General features: G+C 36.9%; 1 protein-coding gene and 1 long non-coding RNA gene across 7 annotated transcripts in view; one reads left to right on the forward strand and one right to left on the reverse strand.

The window, feature by feature from the left end:
• Positions 1 to 27,097, forward strand: part of LOC103004878 (uncharacterized) — a 90,130-nt gene that overhangs the window by 8,868 nt on the left and 54,165 nt on the right. For both annotated transcript variants that reach the window (XR_009007064.1, XR_009007063.1), the window contains exons 3-4: positions 21,370 to 21,418; positions 22,999 to 23,186. This is a non-coding gene — a long non-coding RNA (uncharacterized LOC103004878). The remainder of the gene's footprint in view (positions 1 to 21,369; positions 21,419 to 22,998; positions 23,187 to 27,097) is intronic.
• Positions 17,477 to 27,097, reverse strand: part of KIAA0825 (KIAA0825 ortholog) — a 414,587-nt gene continuing 404,966 nt past the window's right edge. For all 5 annotated transcript variants that reach the window (XM_007197441.2, XM_057539769.1, XM_057539766.1 and 2 more), the window contains one exon: positions 17,477 to 20,225. In XM_007197441.2, the coding sequence (XP_007197503.1) occupies positions 20,108 to 20,225 (118 nt within the window). In that variant the 3' untranslated portion in view covers positions 17,477 to 20,107. The remainder of the gene's footprint in view (positions 20,226 to 27,097) is intronic.

Below are 27,097 nucleotides of genomic sequence, written 5' to 3' on the forward strand. Positions count from 1 at the left end.
CCTCACACGTGTAGAAAGTTCTCAGATTGGGTATTTGGGAGAGAGGGAACCCCATGTTATTGGCTGCAGCCCTCCAGAATGGAGTCTCTGCCTTGCTTGGAGCAGAGAGGGAGAGAGCAGTGTTAGTTTAAATACCACACACTCTAGCCTTTTTTTTTTACCAAATTTTCATAGATTTTCTGGAATAGATGTTTCTTGATGTGCTCTTTGCCTTTTGGACCATTTTCAGAGCCTTTAAATGATGTTTGTTTGCTCATTTGTTCTTTTAACTTTTCATTTCGGGAGCAGGTCAGTAGACTTTTTTACACTGTCATGCTGGAAGTCAGTACAGGGGTGCAATTTTGAACATATGGAGTCTCAATTCATTTCTAATCTATTTATTTTACTTTTGAGCCCATCTTTGATTCTCTATTTTTTATTTGTTATATTTCATTTATTAGTACTATGTAGTTGGGTTAAAGATGATGTGTTAAAGCTTGGACTCTGCTGTGCATTTTTTTCATTGATGTGTAATTGACATATAACATCATTAGTTTCAAGTGTACAGTATAATGATTTAATTTTTGTATATACACACAGTGGAAAATTCACATATAACTTTATAGCTCACCCTCAGTATCCTTGATACCTAGCTGCAAGTCATGTAGTGCTGTATTTACTACTGAAAAAAGTTAGTTTATAAGTGGACTCATCTAGTTCAAACACATGTGCAAGGGTCAACTGTCTTGTGAAATCAACACAATAAGTCTAGTTACATCCTTCATACATAGTTACAATTTTTTTTCCTCCTGTTAAGAACTATTAAGATCTACTATCTTAGCAACTTTCAAATATGCAATACAGAATTATTAACAATAGTCATCATTTTGTACATTAACTACATGCCCGTGACTTTTTAATTTTATAAGTGGAATACACTTATTTTTCTGTCAAGATGTGGAGACTTTGGGAATTCCCTGGCAGTCCAGTGGTTAGGACTCTATGCTTTCCCTGCAGGGGGCACGGGTTCATTCCCTGACTGGGGAACTAAGATAGTGCAAGCTGCACATCACAGCCAAAAAAAAACGATGTAGAGATTTTATTTTTGTTACTTGTGTACATACAAGTGTTCCTTTTATTTAAAAAATATTTTTATTGAAGTTAAGTTGATATATTAGTTTCAGGTGTACAGCTTATTGTTTCAGTATTTTTATAGATTATACCCTAATAAAAGTTATTACAAAATAATGGCTACTATTCCCTGTGCCGTACAATGTATCCTTGTTGCTTAACTACTTTATACATAATGGTTTATATCTCTTATTCCATAAATCCATCTTGCCTCTCCCCCTTTCCTCTCCCCACTGATAACCCCTCGTTTGTTTTCTGTATCTGTCTGTTTCTGTTTTGCTATATACATTCATTTATTTTATTTTTTAGATTCCACATATAAGCAATATCATATATAGTATTTCTCTTTCTCTGTCTGACTTATTTTACTAAAAATAATATTCTGTAGTTCCATGCAGGCTGCTGCAAATGACAGAATTTCATCCTTTTTTTATGGCTGAGTAATATTCAATTGTATATATTGATGGACACTTTAGGTTGCTTCCATATCTTGGCTATTATAAATAGTGCTTCAATGAACATTGGAGTGCATGTATCTTTTCAGATTAGCGTTTTCATTTTTTTCTGGATATATGCCCAGGAGTGGAATTGCTGGATCATGTGGTAGTCCTATTTTTAGTTTTTTGAGGAACTTCCACTCTGTTTTCCATAGTGGCTGCACCAATTTACATTCCCACCAACAGTGTAGCAAGGTTCCCTTTACTCTACTTCCTTGTCAACATTTGTTATTTGTAGACTTTTTGATGATGGCCATTCTAATAGTTGTGAGGTGATATCTCATTGTGGTTTTGATTTGTATTTCTTTAATAGTTAGTGATTTGGGGCATATTTTTATGTGCCTGTTAGTCATCCGTGTGTCTTCTTTAGAAAAAAATATCTATTCAGGTCTTCCACCCATTGTTTTTTTTTTTTTGATTGTGTAGTTTTTTGTTTGATATTGAATTGAATTATCTGTTTATATATTTTGGGTATTAACCATTGTTGGTCATATCATTTGCAAATATTTTGTCCCATTCAGTAGGTTGTCTTTTCATTTCATTTTCTCTTTGCAGTATGTTTCTCAATGTGTCTCCTAAAAAGCTTTTTAAGTTTAATTAGGTCCCATTTGTTTAGTTTTGCTTTTATTTCTTTTGCCTTAGGAGACAGAAAAATATTGCTACAATTTATATCAAAGAGTGTTCTGCCTATCTTCTCTTCTAGGAGTTGTTTTTTTTTTTTTTTTTTTTTGGTTTCAGGTCTTACATTTAGGTTTTTAAATGCATTTTAAGTTTACTTTTGTATATGGTGTGAGGAAATGTTCTAATCTAATTTGTCTACATGTAGCTGTCCAGTTTTTCCAGCACCACTTATTGACGAGACTGTCTTTTCTCCATTGTATATTCTTGCCTCTTTTGTCATGGATTAATTGACCACAGGTGTGTGGATTTATTTCTGTGCTCTCTATTCTGTTCCATTGATCTATGTGTCTGTTTTTGTGACAGTACCATGCTATTTTGATTACTTTAGCTTTATAATATAGTCTGAAGTCAGGGAGGGTGATATCTCCAGCTTTGTTCTTTTTCTCAAGATTGCTTTGGCAATTTAGTGTCTTTTTTAGTTTCATATAAATATTAGGATTATTTACTCTAGTTCTGTGAAAAATGTCATGGGTGTTTGTTTTGTTTTTTTTTTTTTTGTCATGGGTGTTTTGATAGGGTTTGCATTAAATCTGTAGAATGCTTTGAGTAGTTTGGCCATTTTAACAATATTAATCCTTCCAATCCCAGAGCATGGGATATCTTTCCATTTCTTTGTATCATCTTCAATTTACTTCATCCATGTTTTATACTTTTCAGAGTATAGGCCTTTCACCTCCTTGGTTAAATTTATTTCTAAGTATTTTATTCTTTTTGATGCAGTTTTAAATGGAATTTTCTTTAACTTTCTCTTTCTGATGTGTATTATTAGTGTATAGAAAAGCAACAGATTTCTGTATATTAATCTTGTATCCACCAACCTTACCTACTTCACTTATTAGTTCTAATAATTTTTTGGTGGAGACTTTAAGGTTTTCTATATCATGCCATCTGCAAATAGTGACAGTTTTACTTCTTCCCTTCTGATTTGGATGTCCTTTATTTCTTATTCTTATCTGATTGTGGTGGCTAGGTTTTCCAATACTGTGTTAAATAGAAGTGGTGAGAGTGGGCTTCCTTGTCTTGTTCCTGAATTTAGAGGAAAGGCTTTCAGCTTTTCATCATTGAGTATAATATTAGCTATAGGTTGAGATAATATGTTCAGATGTTTTCCCTCTATACCAACTTTGATGAGAGTTTTGATCATGAACGAATGTTGAATATTGTGAGATGCTTTTTCTGCGTCTATTGAGATGATCGTGTGATTTTTATCCTTCCTTTTTTTAATGTGGTGTATCACATTTATTGATTTGTGAATATTGAAACATCCTTGCATCCCTGGAATAAATCTAACTTGATAATAGTGGATCATCCTTTTTATGTGTTGTTGGATTTGGTTTGTTAATATTTTGTTGAGGGTTTTGGCATCTGTATTCATCAAAGATATTGGCCTGTAATTTTCTTTTTTGGTAGTGTATTTGTCTGGTTTTGGAATCAGGGTAATGCTGGTCTTGTAGAATGAATTTGGGAGTATTCTGTCCCCGTAACTTTTTTGGACTAGTTTGAGGAAGATAAGTATTATCTCCTCTTTGTATGTCTTGTAAAATTCCCCTGTGAAGCAATCTGGTCCTGGACTTTTGTTTGTTGGGAGATTTTTAAATTACAAATTCAAGTTCACTACTAATGATCAGTCTGTTCAAATTATTTATTTATTCCTGACTCAGTCTTGGCAAGCTGTATGTTTCTAGAAATTTGTCCATTTCTTCCAGGTTGTCCAATTTGCTGGCATATAACTGTTGATAGTATTCTCTTAGAATTCTTTTGTATCTCTGTGGTATCATTTGTTATTTCTCCTCTTTCCTCTCTTATTTTGTTTATTTGGGTCCATTCTACTTATTGGTGAGCCTAGCTAAAGCTTTATCAATTTTGTTTATTTTTTCAAAACACCAGCTGTTGGTTTAACTGATCTTTTCTAATGTTTTTTTTTTGGGGGGGGGTCTGTCCTCTATTTTATTTCTTTCCTCTCTGATATTTATTTATTTCCTTCTGTTGACTTTGGGCTTTGTTCTTCTTTTTCTCATTCCTTTATATGGTAGGTTAGGTTGTTTATTTGAGATTTTTCTTGTTTCTTAAGGTAGGCCTGTATTGCTATAAACTTCCCTCTTAGAAGTGCTTTTGCCACATCCCATAGATGAAGAGATGGAGAGTTACATTTCCATTTTCATTTGTCTCGAGGTATTTTCTGATTTCCTCTTTGATATCTTCATTGACCTATTGGTTTTTTAATAGCATGTTATTTAATCTCCACGTGTTTGTTCTTTTCCCATTTTTCATTCTGTAATTGATTTCTAGTTTTATATTGTTGTGGTTGGAAAAAATAATTGATACAATTTCTGTCTTTTTAAATTTGTTGAGACTTGTTTTGTGGCCTAGCATGTGATCCATCCAGGAGAATGTTCCATAGGCAGTTGCAAAGAATCTATATGGTGCTGTTTTTTAATGTCCTATAGATATCCTATTTAATATCCTATAGATATCTACTAAGTACAACTGGTCTATTATGTCATTTAAGAGCACTGTTGCCTTATTGATTTCTGGTCTGGATGATCTGTCCATTGATAAAAATGGGGTGTTAAAATCCTCTACTATTATATTATTGTTGATTTCTCCCTTATGTCTGTTAGTATCTGCTCTATGTACTTAGCTGCTCCTGTATTGTGTGCATATATGTTAATGAGAGCAATATCCTCTTCTTTTATTAATCCCTTTATCACTATGTAATGCCATTCTTTGTCTTTGTTATAGGCTTTGTTTTAAAGTCTATTTTGTCTGATATGAGTATTGCTACCCCTGCTTTCTTGTCATTTCCATTTTCATGCAATATCTGTCTATCCCCTCACTTTTAGTCTGTGCCTTTAGCTCAGAATTGAGTCTTATAGGTAGCACATAGATGGGTCTTGGTTTTCATCCAATCAGCCACCTTATGTCTTTTCACTGGAGCATTTAGTCCATTGACATTCAGATAAATTATTGATAGATATGTACTTTGTCATTTTATTACTTGTTTTCTAGTTGTGTTTGTAGTTACTCTCTGTTCATTTCTTCTACTTTTTGTTTCTTCTCTTGTGGTTTGGTGATTTTTTTAGTAGTATGCTTGTGCTCCTTTCTTTTTATTTTTGTGTATCTATTGTAGGTTTTTGATTTGTGGTTATCATGGGGTTTATATATATTGACCTATAACTGTATCTACGTGTTTTAAACTGGTAGTCATTTAAGTTCAAAAACATTCTAAAACATCTACATTTTGTACTCCCCTCCACCACTTTTTGTGTTTTTGATGTCATGTTTTACATCTTCATGTTTATCCTTTAACTTTTCATTGTAGTTATAGTTGTTTCTACATTTTTTTCTCTTTTAATCTTCATACTGGCTTATTTAAGTAGTTGATCCTCAGTTCTTTGTATTTCCTTTCCTTGTGGGATTTTCCATTTTCTATGGATTCTTACTTCTTTTCCACTTAGAGAAGACCCTTTAACGTTTTTTTAGGGTGGGTTTAGTATTGATGAACTGTTTTAGTTTTTGCTTGTTTTAGAATTATTTATCTTTCCTTTGATTCTAAATGATAATGTTGCTGAGGAGAGTATCCTAGTTTGCACATTTTTCTCTTTCAGCACTTTGGATATATCATGCCACTCCTTCTGGCCTGCTGATATCTTAAATTGGCTGCTAGCCTTATGGAGATTCCCTTGTATATGACTCTGTTTTTTACTTGCTGCCTTTAGAATTCTCTCTTTAACTTTAACTTTTGCTATTTTCATTTTGATGTGCTTTTGTGTGGTCTTTTTGGGTTCATCTTGTTTGGGACTCTCTGTGCTTCCTCTACCTGGGTATCTGTTTCCTTCTTCAGGTTTGGGAAGTTTTCAGCCATGGTTTCCTCAAATACATTTTCAAACCCTTTCCCTCTGTCTTCTCCTGGCATCCCTATAATGCACATTTTGGTATGCTTAATGTTATCCCAGATATCTCTTAAAATGTATTCGTTTTTAAAAATTTGTTTTTCCTTTTGCTCTTTTGATTGGGTGATTTCAATAATTCTGTCTTCCAGATCACTTATGCATTCTTCTGTATCACTTAGTCTGCTATTCATTCCTTCTAGTGTTTTTATTTTTTAATTTCTGTTATTGAATTCTTTATTTCTGATTGGGTCTTTTTTAATATTTTCTAGTTCCTTGTTAAAATGTTCACTGTGTTCATCTATTCTTTTCCCTAACTCAGTTAACATTCTTATTACCAATGCTTTGAATTCTTTTTTTTTTTTGGCCATGCCACATGGCTTGCAGGATTTTAATTCCCTGACCAGTGATTGAACCCACAACCCCAGCAGTGAAAGTTCAGAGTCCTAACCATTGGACCACCAGAGAATTCCCTTTGAATTCTTTATCTGGTAAACTGTTTATTTCTGTTTCATTACTTATTTTTACAATGGTTTACTTGTAAGAAACCTTTTACTGCTCTTTTAACTGAGAGCAGTTTCTCTACCTTTTCATTTTGCTTAACTTTCTCGGCCTCTATGAATTTAAGTGAAGCAGTTATCTATTGCAGTCTTGAAGGGGTGTTCTTATGTGGGAGCATCCCTGTACAGACTGTGTGCCCATTGCCCTTGATGGGAGAGCTGGATTTGACATGGATGTAAGTCAGGTCTTTCTTCAGGGTATTTTTGGCAGCTATCACCTTAGTAAGGTGTGGGGCTGGAGATGGAGGTGCTAGAGCTGAAGACTGGAATGAGGTGAGACTTCCCCTCTGCTTAATGGTTATCTCCACCCTATCAGGGACAGGGTCTGATCCCATGTTGCTGCAGTGGAAGTCCTTAGGGTCATGCCCAGGCTGACTCAGTTCCCTTTAAGTATGTTCTTTCCTCTGTCCCAGCACCAGAACCCTTTCCCCAGCATGGGGAGTTCTGAAGCGGGTTGGACGCACACGTGGTCTCAGTTTCTTTTGGCCCCAGACTGAGTTCCAAGCTGCCTCAGATGTACTTCCTGTACAGGTGCCTGCAATTGTTTCCCTCACTTTGCTCAGATGCAACCTCAGGTGGAAGTCCATTTTGTCCCTCACAGCTGATCACTGCCCCCAGCCTACACCACCCCTGCCCTGTTGTGGAGCTGTTTTGCAGGGCAAGTGGGTCCCTCATGGACTCTCAGCAGTGTATCGGCTTGTGAACTGCAGTAGAGCTGCTGCCATCAGAATTCTGTGCTGGTTTTGATACTCTGCTTGAATAAGCACCAACAGTGGCCACCAGTGTCCCACCCAGGCTCCACCCTAGGACCACGTCACCTCTGTGTACCACAGTCAAGTTTTCTTCCCAGCCATGGCAGCCCTAGATCCCATGTCACACTGTGGAGTAAGTGGAGCTGGATCATTCCTTTGGATCAGACTGGGGCAGGTGCCAAGGCAATCACAGGAAACCCAGCAGCCATGAGAGAAGTCCTCTAACTGCCTTCTCTGCCCTGCCTTGGTGTCAGGCCAACACACATGCACCCTTCACAAACAGAGTCCTTGCTTCCCACAGCCCTATTAGTCCCTGCTGTCCTCCAGCCAGCTAAGGGAGCTCATCTTCCCGGTATATGACCCAGGACTGGGGCACCCAATCTATGGCTCTCACCACTCACTCCCCAGGGTGGGTCTCTGCCCATGTATTTTCCCTTTTCCTCTAAGTCTCCTCCCAGGGGCATTACCTGATTGCTTTTCAACCCTTCCTACCTGATTACGTGTGGATCTTTTTCACAGTGTTGTTTGTACAGGAGTCTTCCTGCCAGTTTCCAGTTAGATTTTGGTGAGAATTGTTCCACGTGTCATTGTATTTTTAATGTGTTCATGGGGGGAGGTGAGTTCCATGTCCTGTCTCCACTGTCTTTTTTGATCCCCCCAAAGGTTTACATTTTGACCTCCTTCACCCATTTTTCCCACCCCCACCTTCACCTCTGGCCACCACCAATCTATTCTCTGTATCTATGACTTGTTTTTTTCTTTGTTTGTTTGTTTTTAGATTCCACATATAAGTGAGAGCATACGGTATTTGTCTTTCTCATTCTGGCTTATTTCACTTAGCATAATGCTCTCAAGGTCTATCCATGTTGTTGAAAATGACAAGATTGCATTCTTTCTTGTGTGTGTGTGTGTGTGTGTGTGTGTGTGTATACATATCACATTTTCTTTATCCATTCATCTATTGATGGACATTCAGGTTTTTTTCATATCTTGGCTATTGTAAATAATACTACACTGCAGTGGACATGGGGGTGCATATATATTTCTGATTTAGTGTTGTCATTTTCTTTGGATAAATACACAGAAGCGGAATGTTTTCCATAGTGGCTGCATCAGTTCAGATATCCACCAGGAGTGCAAAAGTGTCCCCGTTTATCCACATCTTTTCCCATACTGGTTATTTCTTGTCTTTTTGATAATAGCCATTTTAAAAGGTGTGATGTGATATCTCATTGTGGTTTTGATTTGATTTCCCTGGTGATTAGTGATGAGCATCTTTTTGTGTACCTGTTGGCCATCTGTATGTCTTCGTTGTAAAATGTCTGTTCAGATTTTCTGCGCATTTTAAAAATCAGATTGTCTTTTTGTTTTTCCAGTCGAGTTGTATGAGTTCTTTATGTATTTTTGTAACTCCTTATCACATATCTGGTTTGAAAATATTTTCTCCCATTCTGTAGGTTGCCTTTTGATTTTGTTGATGGCTTCCTTTCATGTGAGGAAGCTTTTTATTATAGTTTGAGGTAATCCCACTTGTTTATTTTTCTTTTTGTTGCCTTTGCTTTTGTTGTCAGATCCAAAAAAGTCATTGCCAAGAGAAATGGCAAGGGTCTTACCACCTATGTTGTCTTCCAAGAGTTTTATAGTCTTAGGTCTTGAATTCAACTCTTTAAGCCATATTCAGTTAACTTTTTTGGTATGGTGTGAGATAGTAGTTGTTTCATTCTTTTGTGTGCAGCTGTCCAGTTTTCCCAATACCATTTATTTCCCATTGTGTATGCTTGGTTCATTCATTGTAAATTATGCATGGGTTTATTTCTGGCTTCTCTAATCTGTTCCATTGATCTCTATGACTATTTTTATGCCAGTACTGTACTGTTTGATTACTATATCTTTTTAATATAGTTTTCAATCATGGAGCATGTGCCTGAAGCTTTATTCTTCTTTCTCAAGATTACTTTGGGTGTTCTGGGTCTTTTGTGGTTCCATACAAATTTTAGGATTGTTTGTTATATTTCTGGGGAAAATGCCATTGGAATTTTGATAGAGATTATATTCAATCTATAGATTATGTTGGGTAGTATGGAATTTTAATAATGTTAATTCTTTCAATCCATTGGCATGGTATATCTTTCCATTTATTTTGTCATCTTCAATTTCTTTCATCAATGTCTTATAGTTTTCAGTGTACAGGTCTTTTCACTCCTTGGTTAAATTTATTGCTAGGTATTTTATTCTTTTTTCATGCAATTGTAAATGGTTTTTTTGTTTGTTTGTTTACTTTCTCTTTCTGACAGTTTGCTATTAGTGTATGGAAATGCAACAAATTTTTGTATATTGATTTTGTATCCTGCAACTTTACTGAATTCATTTGTTAGTTTTAACAGTTTTTTAGTGGAGTCTTTAGCGTTTTCTATATATAGTATATATCTGCAAATAGTCACAGTTTTACTTCTTCCTTTTCTAATTTGGATGCATTTTATTTCTTTTTCTTGCCTAATTTCTCTGGCTAGGGCTTCCAATACTATGTTGAAGAAAAGTGGTAAGAATATGCATTTTTGCCTTGTTCCTGGTCTTAGAGAAAAAGCGTTCAGCTTTTTACCATTTAGTATGATGTTAGCTATGGGCCTGTCAAATATGTTCTTCATTATATTGAGGTATGTTCCCTCTATATGCACTTTGTTGAGAGTTTTTATCATAAACATATGTTGAATTTTATCAAATGAAATCATCTGTTGAGATCATCATATGATTTGTACTCTTCAATTTGTTAATGTGATGTATCATGTTGATTGATTTGTGGGTATTGAACTGTCCTTGCATCCCTGGAATAAGTTCCACTTGATCATGGTTTATGATGTATTGTTGGATTTGGTTTGCTAATATTTTGTTGAGGATTTTTGCATCTATGTTCATCACAGATATTGGTCTGTAATTTTCTTGTTGCATTCCTTGTCTGATTTTAGTATCAGGATAATGCTGGCCTCATAAAATGAGTCTAAAAGTGTTCCCTCCTCTTCTGTTTTTTGGAAGAGTTTGAGAAGGATTGGTATTAATTCTTCTTTGAACGTTGGGTAGAACCAGTGAAGCTGGTGGTCCTGGATTTTTTTGTTGGGAAGTTTTTGATGACTGATTCAATCTTATTACTAGTAATTGTTCTGTTCAGATTTTCTATTTCTTCATGAGTCAGTATTGGTAGTTTGTATGTTTCTAGAAATTTATCCATTTCTTCTAGATTGTCAAATTTGTTGGCATTTAATTGTTCATAGTAGTCTCTTATGATTCTTTGTATTTCTATGGTATCGGTTTTAACATCTCTTCTTCCATTTCTGATTTTATTTAGTTTTTTTTTCTTGGTGAGTCTTACTAAAGGTTTGTCAATTTTGTTTGTATTTTCAAAGAATCAGCTCTTAGTTTCATTGATATTTTCTATTTTCTTTTTAGTCTTTTTTGTTTATTTCTGCTCTTATCTTTGTTATTTCCTTAATTCTACTAACTTTGGGCTTTGTTTTCTCTTTTTCTAGTTCCTTGAAGTTTGAAATTAGGTTATTTCAGAATTTTCATGTTTCTTGATGTAGATGCTTAAAGGACTTAGAATGCTTTTGTTGAATCCCGTAAGTTTTGCTATGTTGCATTTCTATTTTCATTTGTCTCAAGGTATTTTTTAATTTCTCTTTTGATTTCTTCTTTGACCCATTGGTCATTTTGTAGCATGTTGTTAAATGTCCACATATTTGTTAATTTTCTAGTTTTCATCTTGTAATTGAATTCTAGTTTCATACCATTATGGTCAGAAAAGATGCTTTATATGATTTCAGCCTAACTAAATATATTAAGACTTCTTTTGTGACCTACGCTATCCTGGAGAATGTTCCATGTGCCTGAGAGAAGAATGTGTAGTCTGCTGCTTTTGGATGGAATGTTCAGTATATATCTGTTAATTCAATCTGGTCTAACATGTTGTTTAAGGCTGATGTTTCCTTATTGATTTTTCTGTCAGGATGATCTATCCACTGATGTAAGTGGGGTATTACAGTACCCTACTATTATTGTATTGCTGTCTATTTCCCCCCTAGGTGTGTTAATATTTGCTTATATATTTCGGTGCTCTTATGTTAAGTGTGTAAGTATTTACAAATGTTGTATCCTCCTGTTGGATTGACTCCTTTATCATTATGTAATGTTCTTTGACTCTTATTAGAGTCTTTGGTTGAAAGTCTGTTTTGTCTCATATAAGTATAGCCACCCAACTTTTTTTTCCCCATTTTCACGGAATATCTTTTTTCCATACCTTCACTTTCAGTCTGTGGTTGTCCTTCAATCTGAAGTGAGTCTTTGTAAGCAGTGTATAGGTTTTTTTTTTTTAATCCATTCAGCCACTCTGTGTCTTTTGATTGGAGGATTTCGTCCATTTACATTTAAAGTAATTATTGATAAGTACTTATTGTCATTTTCTTAATTGTTTTCTGGCTGTTTTGTACTGCCTCTCAGTACCTTTCTTCTTGTTTTCTCCTTTTGTATTTTGAATATTTTTCTTAGTCACATGCTTAGATTTGTTTCTCGTTATCTTTTATATACCTACTATAGGTTTTTGCTTTGTGGTTACCAAGATGCTTACATATAGCAACTTATTATTGTAATAGACTATTTTAAGTTGATAACAACATAAGTCTTAACACATTCTAAACCTCTACAGTTTTACTCTCCTCCCCACTCCACCCGAAGTGTTTTATGTTTTTGATGTAACATTTTCTGTCTTTTTATGTTGTATATCCCTTAACTAATTATTGTAGATATAGGTATGTTTACTTTTGCCTTTTAACCTTCATACTAGCCTTATAAATTATTAATTCATTTCATTTACTATATATTTGCCTTTACCAGTGAGATTTATAATTTCATATGTTTTCTTGTTACTTATTTCTTTTTTGCTTATCCTTTCTTTTTATCTTAAAGAAGCCCCTTTAACATTCCCTGTAAGGCTGATTTAGTGGTGATTAACTCTTTTAGCTTTTGCTTGTCTGGAAAACTTTCTGTCTTCAATTCTGAATGTTTACTTTGCCAGATAGAATAATCTTGATTGGAAAGTTTTTTCTTTCAGCACTTTAAGTATATTATGCCACTCCCTTCTGGCCTATGAAAAATCTGCTCATAGTCTTGTGGGAATTGCCATGTACATACTAAGTTGTTTTTCTCTCTCTGCTTTTAAGATTCTCTTTGTTCTTAACTTTTGACATTTTAATTATATTGTGGGTCTCTTTGGGACTTATTTGAATATCCCTGGGCTTCCTGGATCTAGATGTCTGTTTCTTTCCAGGTTAGGGAATTTTTTAGCCATTATTTCTTCTTTCTTTTCTTTTTTTTTCTTTGTCTAACTGTGTTTTGTTACAAAGAGAACAGATTCTTTTTGTTTTTGCTGTGTTGGGTCTGCGTTGCTGCACGCAGGCTTTCTCTAGTTGTGGTGAGCGGGGGCCACTCTTTGTTGCAGTGCACAGGCTTCTCATTGTGGTGACTTCTCTTGTTGCAGAGCAGGGGCTCTAGGTGTGTGGGCTTCAGTAGTTGCAGCACACAGGCTCAGTATTTGCAGCACATGGGCCCTAGAGCATGCGGGCTTCAGTAGTTGCAGTACGTGGGCTCAGTAGTTGTGGCTCGTGGGTTCTAAAGCACAGGCTCAGTAGTTGTGGTGCACGGGCTTAGTTGCTCTGCAGCATGTGGGATCTTCTGGACCAGGTATCAAACGCATGTCCCCAGCATTGGCAGGCAGATTCTTAACCACTCCGCCACCAGGGAAGTCCCCAGCCATTATTTCTTGAAATATGTTTTCTGCACCTTTCTCTTCCTCTTTCAGGGACCCATATAATGCAAATGGTAGTATGCTTGATGTTGTGCCATAAGTTGCTTAAACTGTCTTCAGTTTTTTTAAAGCTTTTTACTTTTTGCTACTCTGATTGGTTGAATTCCACTGCTCTGTGTCTGAGTTCACTGATCCTTTCTTCTTCATCTAGTCTGTTCTTAAATTTCTCTAGTATATTTTTCATTTCAGTTATTGTACTCTTCAGGTCTGTGACTACTGTTTCATACTTTCTTGTACTTTCCAACTCTTTGTTGAAATTCTGGCTATGTTTATCCATTTTTCTCCTAAGTCCAATGAGCATGTTTATGACCATGACTTTGAACTCTTTATTGGGTAAATCAGTTACCCCCATTTCATTAAGGTGTTTTTCTGAAGTATTTTCATATTCTTTCCTTTGGAACATATTCTTATCTTTTTGCAACAGCTACCTCTCCAGGTTTGAAGTAGTGATATAGTGTGGGAGATTAAATTCATCATTCAACCCTGGCCTAGCTCTTGGTTGTCTCTCAAACCTTTGTGCTTGTCCAAGCAGCCTATTTTATTTTTAATAGCTCACAGTAGTTGAGGTTGTGCCAAGACCTGTCAGTGTCCCAAAGAGGGGTAGTCAATCCACATCTAGATTTAGGCTGGATCAGAAGCCAGACCCTCATGTAGCACCCTTTAAAGTATGCAAGTGTATGCAGTTCAGTGGGACTGCAAGCGTAAGCCCCACTAGCCACCAGAATCAGATAATCTGGAAGTGTCCCATGGGCAGCAGTCACAATATTCAGGGTTCGAGATGAGTGTATAAACTCCTGTCTGGGATATACCAGTGAGCAATAGTGAGGCAAAGGGAGAGCACAAAGATGGTTCCCAAGCATACCTTCCCTGAGAGCACCTCCATACACCTCTAGATGTGTGCCAAACCTGAAATCTGCCCCTCAGGTTTAAGCTCCAGGACAAGCATATAGCCTCTTTAACAGAAAGACTAAGGTTGTGTTCCAGTCTGCTATCTGTGCAGTGCCCTGAGGGTGGTAGCCTGCCAAGAACTGTCTCTTTGATTGTTACAGTCCTGTGGGACCCAGGAACACCAGGTGACCCCTGGCTACCATAGCTAGGCAATCAAAGGGCATCTCCTCAGTGGCAGCCATAAAGACACCAGAAGTATAAACCAACTCTCCTCCAAAAGATAATGGCACTCTGGAGCACAGCAGAGGGAGAGCACAAAGATAGCACCCACCCTCCTAGGTCTATGGAAAGGATTACAATCAGCCCTTAGATGTGTATTTAATTAGAGGCCTGCTGTTCAGGCAGCAGCTGTGATGATGTACTAATAGGCCTCTTTCACAGAAATTTCGAGCTCCTTGGCCTGTTGCCTCTTTTTGTGCCCCGGGAGTGATAGCTGTATAAAACCTTTTTCTCCATTAGTTACAGTCCTGTGGTACCTGTGACTGTAAGCTCAGCTGACCACCAGAGCCAGGTGATATAGAGGTGTCCCCTGGTGGCACCTGCAAAATTTGGGGGTGCCAGAGAAGGGTAATAATCTTCTTTCTGGGAGATGTCAGTGAGCTGGAGTGATGCAGAAGGAGAGCACAAAGATTGCATCTACTAGCCTCCATTCCTTGAGAGGCCGCCTAGATGTGTGCTAAACCAGAAGCCTGCCTCTCTCAGGCCAAAGCTCCTGGATGAGCCAATAGGCCTCTTTCTTAGAAAGACTATGTACGTGTTTCAGTCTGCTGTCTATGGGCCTGGCAGTCTGTGGAGATCTCTCTCTTCAATTGTTACAGCCCAGTGGGACCCAGGAACACAAGCCCCCCGTGGCAGCCAAAGCCAGGAGATCATTGGGTGTCCCCTTGGCGGCAGCCACAGAAGCTGTGGCCCCAGATGCTTGTAAAAGTTCATCCAGGAGATACTGGCACTCTGAAGCATGGCAGAGGGAGAGTATGCAGATGGCACCTGCCTGCTGGAGTGAGACAGAGGGGGACTGGAAAGGTGGCACCCACTGGAAAGAAAAAAAAAAATGATGCCCATCAGCATCTGTCCCTAAGAGTATCCCAGCAGGCCCCTAAATTTGTGTTAAGTTAGATGCCTGTCCCTCAGGCAGATGCATTAAGATTAGCAAATGAGCCTCTTTCACATAAAGTCTGGATGAGATCAGGTGCTTCTATTTCTGGCCCAGGATGAGTCCTAGCGCATGAATCTTTAATAGCCATTTCTCAGATCACTGTAGCCTTGTGGATCTTGTGGATGCAAGCCCTGTTGGTTTTCAAAGCTAGATATTTTGGGATCTCATCTCACAGGTGCAGGTCTTAAATGTTGGGGTGTCTGATGTGGCCTCAAGCTCCAGGTTTTGAGTCCCTTCCTGATTGTGGGTCAACCCGTCAGTGGCAAGGTTTATGACAAGATTGTGTCTTCAGCCTCTCTTACCCACTTTGATGTGGCTTTTTCTCTTTTGACCAATGTGTAATTATCACTTAGCTAGTTTTTAGGTTTTTTTTTTTTTTTTTCAGAGGAATTTGTTCCATATGTAGCTGCAGATTCAGTGAGTCTGTGAGAGGAGGTGAGTTCAGGCTCTGCGTACATTGCCATCTTGAACCAGAACCTCACTGCGCATCTTTATTTAAAATTTGGGTCAGTTTTTTCACATATCTACAACTCTTATTATCTCAAATGGTACTCCAATACAGACCTCATTAAGTGCTTAGAGTGGATTAAATTGGTTACTCATTGAGAGTCTGGCACAGAGCCTGGCTTATAGTAGTGGCTTAATAAATGACAAAAAATACTAACTCCCAGTTCTTATTCCTAGTCCAGCCCTACCTCCACTTCTCTACTGGTCCCCCCATGTAGGATATTTCAGTGCCTAAATTCTAACTTGTGATGGACAGACTCCAGGGTGGCTTCCATCATCCTCACCTCCTAGCATTCACACTATTGTGTGATCCCTTCCTCCTGGGTATGAATGGGATGAGTGACTTGCTTTTAACCACTAGAATTTGGTAAAGGAGATGGAATGTGCATGATTAAATGCATGTGATTATGTTACATACAATTGTGACATTGATCTTGCAAGGAGACTCTCTGTCCCTTACTGACTTTGAGGAACAAAGAGGCCATTTTGGCTAGACTCACATGGCAAGAAACTGAGGCCCTGAGTTGATAGCCTGCAAGGTAATGAATGTTGTCAACAATGATGTGAACTTAGAAGTGGCACCTTACCCAGTTGAACCTTAGATGAGACCACAGACCTGGGTGACACATTCATTGCAGCCTTGTGAGATCCTAAGCAGAGAACCCAGCTAAACCATGCCCAGACACTGGACATAGAGACTATGAGGTGATAAATGTGTATTGTTTCAAGCTGCCAAATTATGATAATATCGTTATGGTGTAGTAATTACTGATACAGATCTTTATTCTTACAAATAATTATTACGATATTTTGAGGGGAAAAGGGTTATATCAATACAAGGTTTTGGATTCTTTAAATTCTGGAGAAACAAGAGTTTACTGCTTTACTGAGGATGCTGTTGAAAACATTTCTCAAAGGCAAAGCAGATAGTTTTTATCATTGTGTGGAATAATAACTGATACTGAATATACAGGTCTCATGGTTCCCCATTAAAATTTAAAAGCTTTCAGGCATCATGTTAGGAAAGTTCATCAGTAGAGATACCACTTTTACCAGTTTTTTTTTAATTGTGGTAAAAAAGACATAATATAAAATCTACCATCTTAACCATTTTTAAGTGTATGGTTCTGTAGTGTGAAATATAGTCACACTATTGTAAAACATACCTTCAGAACATTTTTCATCTTGTAAAACTGAAACTCTATACCTATTAAACAACCCCTCTTTTCCCCTTCCTCTAGTCCTGAGTAGCCATTATTCTACTTTTTTCTATGAATTTGACTATTTAGATACCTCATATAAGTAGAATCATACAGCATTTGTCTTTTTGTGACTGTCTTATTTCACCTAGCATAATGCCCTCAAAGTTTATCAGTGTTGACAGGGTTTCCTTCCTTTTTAAGGCTAAATACAGCTTTTTAAATTTTTTTTGAAAATTATGAAATATTTCAAGTATCATTAAAATCATTTAAAAAAACAAATTTTTTATAAGAAATTCCTATTATAAACTACCTGAAGCTCTCTTTGACTCAAGAATCTGTGAACTGGGATAGTAGGATATTTAGATTAAGCAGATATTAGTAGACAAAACAGTGATTTATTTTTCCTATTTCTTGGTTGGTAGTTTTATAACATTTTTTCATAGACATGACAAATGTAAAATATCTGAAATACACATTATCATCTATACAGTTGATCCTTGAACAACACAGGGGTTGGGGTACCTACCCTGTGTGTAACCCATGGTTCTGCATCCACAGATCAATCAACTGCATGTTATGGAGTACTGTAGTACATATTAGTAAAACATCTGCATATAAGTGAACCTGCACAGTTCAAACATGTGTTGTTCAAGAATAAAATGTATTTTATTAGAAATTAATTCATACGATTTTAACACTGCTAGGCCAATAATAGATATCTCTTTAAAATTACATAAAAATACAGTTAAATAAAACAAGGAAGGAAGATAATATTTTATAGGAAGATTACATTTTTGTAATAAGCATATATAGTTATAAAATATTAGGCTTCATTCGTATTGTTAACTTATACAAAAATAAATGTGAGAAAGAGTAATTGTTTTGGAGTACCACTTTTTATCATACTTTAAGAAACATATCAAATGTAAAGTCAAAATGATCTGATAAAACAATAACTTATTTAAATTTCCCAATTATAAATTTTACTGCACTTATGGCTACAGTAATTTCATAGATCAAGCATAGAAGAGAAATCAAGTGCAAACTCTTCTCTCTTTTCTACATTTCTCTCCTTTCAACTCATCTCATTCTCCCCTTACTATACTTCTTTCCTTTTGGAAGGGAGCCATATAGACATTTTTTCAAGACAAACTAAATCACTTTGCAGGATTAATACAGACGTGTACAGATTCAATAAAAAATAGTGTTAACAGATGATCCTTAGATATATTAGAAAACAAAAGGAGCCAAATGTGAAATCCTATAACAACTTTATAAGATTATTTTATTTAGCTTTTGGATCAATTTTTTTTTGACTTTCTATTTTAGTGTCTATTCTAATAAAATATAGTTGTGCAGATTTAGTACACAGACCATCACTAAGCTGAAGGAATAAAGTCAACCATTGCCTTATGTTTGTTGTTTTAGTAACTGTTCATAGATAAGAGTATGTGGAAAGTCTAATTTTCATAAAAATTTCTTAGCATTTTTTAAATGGTCTGCATAAAATTTTTAGAAATTATTTCAACCATGTCTTAAAACACTTGGTTTATGATTATACTGGCCAACTAAAGTACATTCTTTAAAAATAAAATGCGCTATTTGGCAGGCAGCTGGCTACATGGCCATTCATGTGTTTTTATGTAAGGGAAAAATGCAAGAGAGTTTCTGAGGTGTCCTCTGCACTCCAAGCTTTACTTTTTGAAAAATGTCCAAGTACTTGCCTTTGGAAATCATGTAGCCTATACATATTTTATAAAAATCACAATATGTGGGAACATGAATAACCTGAGAACATCAGAAACAATGATGTTCAATGTCATATGGTCTAAAACAGTTCATGATATAAGGCTTCTCCCAGATGTCCTATAGGTTGCTCAACAGTCTAATTGTCTTTGCTGTCTTCTTACAATGACAGCCATTTAAACAACTGTGTTTATTAACTGCCCGCTAGATGAATAACTCTCTAGTAGGTATCTGGGGAGACTACTGCTATAAAGAGAGATTTCATATTATATTGTAAAGCCTTCAAGGTCTTTTTAATCTAATATCAGGCACTGATGGGAAGAATATAGTAAATACAACCCTACTTGACATAGAGGCACTAGAACACGTTCCGTTTCCTTCGTGTGCGTGTGTGCCTGTGTTCGTGTGTGTGTATCAATGCAATGGAAATAAGAGAAGTAACAGAAGCTATGGAACTATGGATAACGAGATTGCTGGAGTGAATTCTGAACATGATTTTCGGAGAAAGATGGTTTCTAGTTGGGAAAAATGGCAAGCGTGTGGCTTGGATGACAGGCAGTTCGCTGAACGTGGCACCGCTGGTATAGGTTCTGATAGGGTGTGATTAGAAGTTTGAATCTGATGTTTGAAAAACCACTGTAGGCATAGATATTACTAAAGGTATACTTCAAGAGAGTGCTTTTTGTGGCTCTGATTAAAATAAATTGGATGAGGAAGAGGCTATGGGAAAGGAGACTGGTAAAGTGGTGGGTATTAAAGGCAGTTAAGACCTGGACTTGGGCTACGGCTACAAAATTAATTTGAAATTTTCAGATGACCTTCAGGGGGGTATGTGACTCCAACTTAACATCCAAATGTTGTATTTAAAAATCCTTTGGGAAAAGATTTCCAAACATTTTGCCTGTTGTCATAGATACTTCAAGACTGAAAGAAAAAAAATAATAATTCAAAGGGAACACGAGATGGCAGTAGTTATATCATATTAAGAGAAAGACTGAGGAAAGAAAAACATTTGAAATTATTTTAAAAATAAAAAATATGTAGCATTTTATTCTTTATGTGCTGTACTCTTTTTCAGTTCAGAGATTACTCAGTCATTGGTTTCACGCTTCACAGCACATCAGAGGTTCATTCTGACTAGAGTAAAAATCCTACTCCATTACATGTGATTATTTCCTAAAATAAAACTGTTGCTGTTTTCTGCAGATTACTGTTCCTCTGTGTTATCTGAGGCAGAAGAGTCCTGGATGGTACACATTAGTTTTAGATGTTCCAGCATTGCTTTTTCTTCCTCTTGTAGTCTTTCATCCTTCCTCATTTCCCACCTAAAAGAAAAATCACATCTTAGCATTTTTGTAACTTCCAAACTACAGTCAACACTCAGTTTTTCAGGGTTGAATATGAGCAGTCACTGATTTACTGAGTGTTTCTCCTTCTTTATTCTTTTACTCAGTGCCTCGGGCAACATAGTTCATTGGCACTGCTTCTGCAGAGTGGGCCAGGAGAATGGGAACGGAAGTAGAGTCAAACCAGCTCTACTCCAGGGGAAAGTTTCCAAGTATTGTTTTAAGTGAGTTTTCTATATTTCTAGATTCAAAAAATGTATGGCTTCCCAGAATATGCATGCATATGAATACATCTAGAATTAGCAATTAATAAGCAAATATTTTTCATAGTATTTTCCCCTCACTGATCAACATATCAGTGGCTTTAAGTTGCAGAGACGTTTGCCAGGAAGACTTTAGCCACAAGATTAATACCAAGCTGAATTGGATATACCTTAAAGGCAGGTTCATCTATTCCTAGAAATAAGATCAGATTTCAAGTAATCAAGTTAAATCACCCAAGAAACGCAGCAAACTGTCAGCAAGCTTCCACAGAGCATTTGCTAAAAAAAGAAGAAAACACTAAAGACTTTCTAATTCTGGATGATTGGGAGATACAGAACAAAATGTTAGGATATGGAACTATATTTGTATATAATCTTGCAAAGTAAATATCACAATAACCCAAGTATTGTTAATCCTTCCTTCCTCTCTTATATATGCCACTGCCCCAGGAATGGCCATGGCATCCTTAATCCAGCACTACCACAAGGAGTCGTCTGCATATATTTCCTTTTCCTTTTCCTCATTCCTGTTTTTACCAGCCCCTAAGCCATCAACCATGATATGCTGTCACAAAAGGGTTTTAAAACCAGTGTTGATAATCCTAAAAGACCCTCTGCCAGAAGGGCTTCAAGGGGATAGGATTTCTAACAACAGATAAGCAGCTGTTCACTGAATATTTTCCAGAAGCTCCCTATTTTATTATAGTCAGAATTCCTAGATAATAAACAGCCTGTCATACATGAGGAAAGGATAACAATTTGGGGTGAGATTGTTCTGATCTTGTTTGAGTAGTGAAAAGGAGGCAAGGGCATTGCATTTTCCATAGAAACCTGCTAATAGGATCCTTGTTTCCACACAGGTTTCCTTGTTGGAGTGTTGGGTTCACTATGCCTGGCCAGCCCTAGGAGGTGAGATATATATATATATACACACACATATGGGATGATCTGAGAGATTCAACCTGGGTTTAATTTACATTGCTTCCTCATCCTCTGCCTGGAACTCTCCTCAACTCCCACCCCCAACCAACCTTGGCTGGACCCAAAAACTGCTATTTCTGGCCATCTTAGTTTCTCCGTATGGTCAGAGTTAGGTTATGGATCTTATAGGTTTTAATAGCAACTTGAAAGATAAAGAGATTTTTCACCACCGCACTATTTGAAGTCATGTCACAAGGGGCAATACTCCTGAGCTCACTACTTTGAGATTAAAATTTAGCCCACAAGGTTACCTTATACTGCTTTCATGGAATTTTGAAGATTAAAAACTGTCATTACCCATTTTATATATGTGAACTTGGGCGTCATTAATTTGCATGTTGAGTTGAACTCCTTCCAAGCAGGAAAACATTAGCAGAAATTACTTACATAGTACTAACTAAGGGCTAGGTATTGTTTTAAACACTTGACATATCAATCTTTAAATCCTTACTACAAAATGTTATTATTCCCATTCTGTAGAGGAGTAAACAGGCACAGAATGTTAATGTCACTTGGCCAACTGTCTTTGGATTGAAATCAGGGCCTCAGGCTCTGAAGTCTGGGCTTGTAAATGCAACATTAACTATGTTTTTAAAACCATTCTGCAAGTGTCATTAATTAATGTTAAAAATAGTTCGAATACTTTATTTCCTGAAAAATGTTGCTGGAATGGGCTAGATATTTTTAAAAAGGCGCTTTCTAAAATTCATATATATATATACTCAAAAAGAAATCCAAATACGAAAAATAAAGGTGCTAATATTGTACTGAGTAAATGAATTATGAATGTCAACAGAACAAAATATGTAATATGCACATATTTTGAGCATTGTCTCTAGTTGTGAAAAGTGAAAATATAATCTCTCTACTTCATTAAAAAATCTGTATAACTAATGTAATTTAAATGAATTGTATATATAATAAAATCCAAGATAAGGATTTTTGAAGCTTCATGAAAATTATAGGCACTTCACAGCATAATTGAGCTGTTAGTAATTAATGATATTAGGCAAAGTTATTACCTACCACAACCTTCTTGTATTTGCTTTGTGATTATTAAGAAGAAATAATCTCATAAGAGAATAAGAATATGACAAAGATAGGAGTAAAGTAATACTAGAACTATATTTTCCCTAATAATTTTACTTATATTGAATAAAAATAATAAGGATTTGAAATGTATGTTTATTTTCAGAAGCATTGTTATATTTCACATTTATAAGTTCTTAAGATAAGTTTAAATATAATTCTATCATAGTTTTAGGCTTTGTTAACAGTGCAAAAACAAGTCAGCTCTATCAAAAAACTACTGGAAGAAAAAATAAGCTATCAATTTGTTAAACATAATTAACTAGGTAATTTGTTCCCTAGTTTCCTCTATTATATTTAAAATCTGTAGTGAAAGCATGTCTGTACAGAAATAAAAAAATGTTGGAACCAATGTATTCTAGTTCTCCTTAAAAAGCATTATGAAGTGATTATGTTTCTACTTTTCCCATCTTTGGTAGGCTGCTCTCCTTCACTATTGCTAAATTTCCCACCTGCTTACCATGGAAAAAGAACTGCAACCTGACCCCCACGCCAGCTGGTGGCAGTCTTAGACACTGACGAGCAGCAAAATCCCATGAGACCTCAACTGATCTGTACCATAATCTTAATCATCTTCTGGAATTTGCCTCATCTATATGGCTCCTTGGTGAGTAGATGTGGGAGCTTGATCTGTCTTTGACTAGGGGGTCCCTTTTCATCCAAACACAACAGGTAACCTAAAAACCTGGGCTGAAATGTTCTAACAGAGCCAGTCGTCACAACCTTGCTCACTAGTACTACTTCAATTGACTTGGGGGTTCTCAAGTTTTGGTGAGCCTAACTGGGTTTACACAGACATTGAGATCTAGACCAGAGGTATCTTCCTGCTCCTGTGTATGTTATATGAATGTTAGCTAATACCAAAGGGCTCTTACATGTACCAGACCATGGGCTAAGAGCTTTCTGTTTCTGCTCACCTCAGTGAGCTTGGGATTTGAGAGGTACAAAATAAAAACAGTCACAGATCAGTGAGTAACTGTTCTAGTGATCAGTTTGGTAGAATCTTTTATTTGGGGGCCTTTGTGGATAGCTGTGTGTCAGAGCCAACCAGGAGAGCCATGCTTGGGGAGCGGTTAAGCGTCAAGTGTGTCCATGGTAGCGTGAGTCCTTACTGTCAGAGAAGCAAGTCCTGGGGGACCCTTACTGCAGGAAAGAGCAACCAACACCAGGCAAGAGGAGGAGGGCCAGAATCTGGAGTGTGAGCAGTTCTCTGAGGCATTTACTATGCCTTCTACTAGGAGAAAAACATCTAAAATCTGTAAACTCAGAAGTATCTTGATTAAGAGCACATTCTCTGGAATCACTCTGTCTTTGGGATGAATCCATACCCCTCACGTACTAGTTGAATCACTTCAGGCAAGTTTCTTAACGTCTTCTATGCCTCAGAGTTCTCATCTGTAAAATGCGGTCAAAATAGTTTGATAGGAGCACAGCCATGCTCATTTGTGTATGTATTGCCTATGACTGATTTCACTCTACAGTGTCAGATTTTAGTACTTGTGAATGACACTGACTGAGACCAACTGTCCTACTATGCCTAAATTATCTACTATTTGGACTTTTACAGAGAATGTTGCCGAATAATGTTCTAGAATGGTGGTTCTAACTGGGGTGACACCACCTCCCTATGGGGAAATGTGGAGAGCATTTTTGGTTGACACTGTCTAGGGAGTGCTTCTAGGACCCAGCGAACAGAGATGGTAAAGATCTTTAATATACAGCAAACCTAAACAATAAAGGGTTGTCTTCCTGAAATGTCAATAGCATCCTTGCTGAGCAACATGTGCTCTAGAATCTCCAAAATATTGTTGAAGCATCCCTATTTAATTTGTGATTTTAACTAAAATGGTGTTTTGTGTTTCACTGCTTAGAATACTATTTGCTGAAGAGTAGAGGTTTTGAAGTCAGGTGCTGGATTTGAATCCCTTACAAGCTGTGTGGCCTTGGGCAAGCCAGATGAAGTGTACTTCAGTTTCCTTATCAATCAAATGGGAATAATAACAGTGCCTGCTTCATAGAGTTGCCATCAGAATGAAATGACTAAGTATACATAAAACATACAAAATAGTGCACAGTTCATAGCAAACACTCAATAAGTGATAACTGTTAGTAGTAGTATCATGATTATTTGGCATGTTGGTTAAAGTTGCAAATAGCAGAAATCCTGACTGTGGTGGTTTACACAAACAGGTGTTTATTTTTCTCACATAATAAGAAATCCAGAGGTGGGTGACTACTGGCATGGGTTAAGTAGCTTGACAGCAGCAGGGCTGGTGCCTCTGTGTTTTCTTGTCCTTTACCTCATGGTTCCAAGATGACTGTTGTAGCTTCAGCATCATGTCCTTGTTTTCAGGCAGGAAAAAGGAGGAAGGGGCTAGAGCTGCACCTGACTCATTTTATCAGGGAAATAAAACCCTTCCCAGATTCCTCCCAGCAGACACTGCAGCCACACTGTCTAGGTTTGAATCCTGATTCTGCCTTTTACTGACTGTGTGATGATATTGGGCAAGTTTCTTAACCTCTCTGTGCCTTAGTTGTCTCATATGCAAAACAGGGGATGCTATTTTTAGCAACTTTTAAACATCTTTATTGGAGTATAATTGCTTTACAATGTTGTGTTAGTTTCTGTTGTGTACCAAGGTGAATCAGCTATATGTAGACATATATCCCCATATCCCCTCCCACCCTCTAATGCTATATATCTTAATGCATTATTGTAAATAGTAGGTGAGCTATGAATTCATAAAATGTTGCTATTATTTTATGAGACTCTACTTGTATCAAGTGGCTTCCCCACAGCTCCTACCTTGATGTTCCTTCTCCTACCCTGTGCCCTTCACATCGTTTTATCTGATAAATTCCCTGTTTTTATAAACATGTGGGTAAGATGAAGTTGCTACATATTACAGTGGTTTTACTCAGTGTTCAGTTATACATTTCTATGATCATGTTGTTGTTGCCTCTTGTTTTTCACGAGGGAGACATTTCTTGCCAGTTCACTCTGTTCAGCCTAGCATGGCCAGGGCTGTTTTTGTTCTCCTGTAATCCCTTTGTTGTATTTTTCAAGTACAGTCTATAATGATGGCATTTGATCATATTATTGGCATTTCTCCTGAAACACCAATAAAACACTTGGATATAAAAATGTAACTAGAAATAAGCCTCCTGATTTAATGTTATTAAACATTTATGTAGTACTTTATATTTACAAAGTGCTTTATAATTATTTATTAGTTAATTTCACTGTTAAACAACATTAACCATCTGGCCAAATTAATGATTTCAAATTGTCCTACCAGTTGGTATCTGAGGAGTGAAAAGTGAAGTCGTATTGGACTTTATTCTTCTCAAACAACCCTTTTTGTCCTTCTCTGTACAGCACAGTGCAGACTGGCTTCAAAGGGAGGTTCAAATCAGAGGGGAAAATTATGTCTCTGTTCTCTTCTTCCTGCTGTCCTATAAATGTGGGTTTTCTTCAGGATTCAGTCCTAGACTATTTTCAATTCTCTCTTGGAAAGCCCCACATCTAACCCCACATATTCAACTGTTGTCTCCACATCTGTAATTCATCTGTCTCCCAAACAGTAATTCAGTATCTTTAAAATTCATTTTCGTTCCAAGCTCTCTAAATTCAACTTCTTGATGTTATTTTCAGTCCCATTCCAATTATATTCATCATTCATATATTTTTTCATATATATATTTTTCACTTATTCAAATTGACCATTAGCCCCCCACACTCAGTAACACAGGGTCTGAAGTTCACAAAGTAATTTACACCTCTACTTCCAATCTTGTCTGCAGTGTCAGTCTCCAGTTAAGGGACAACTTACTCTGCAGTCATTCTCACATTCATCCCTCTGCAATCAGTCCACAGTTCGGGTGCTGTGATAGTGTGATTTGTAATAAGAAATATATTTTTAGTCTTCTTACCAATTTCTGGCACAGAGGTCCTAAAACCCTTGGAATTTACTGTGTGGAGAGCTATAAAGGTGTCTTTTGTTATGTTAATGGAAGCACCTAGGGTTGGAGGCTGGTTACCAGTGGAACCAACCACATGATTAGAGAGCTGGAATTTTTAGTGCCACCCTCCACTTCCCGGGAGAGGGGCTGGAGATTAAATTCCATCACCAATGACCAATGATTTAGTCAATTATGCCTGTGTAATGAAGCCTCCATAAAAATCCAAAAGGAGAGGGTTCAGAGAGATTCCAAGTTGGTAAACACATGGAGATTTGTGGAGAGTGGCATGCTGGGAGAGAGAGCATGGAAGCTCCACTTCCTTTCCCCATGCCTTGCCCTAGGTATCTCTTCCATCTGGCTGTTCCTGAGTTATATCCTTTTAAAATAAACCAGTAATCTAGTAAGTAAAAAATTTCTCTGAGTTCTGTAAGCTGCTCTATCAAATTAATGGAACACAAGGAGGGGGTCAGTGGAACTTCCAGTCTGTAGCCAGGTTTGTCAGAAGTCTAGGTGACAACCTGGACTTGCAATTGGCATCTGAAGTTCGGAGGCAGA

The sequence above is a fragment of the Balaenoptera acutorostrata genome, chromosome 2 (genome assembly GCF_949987535.1).
Source record: "Balaenoptera acutorostrata chromosome 2, mBalAcu1.1, whole genome shotgun sequence".
In the NCBI taxonomy this organism is placed as follows: domain Eukaryota; kingdom Metazoa; phylum Chordata; class Mammalia; order Artiodactyla; family Balaenopteridae; genus Balaenoptera; species Balaenoptera acutorostrata.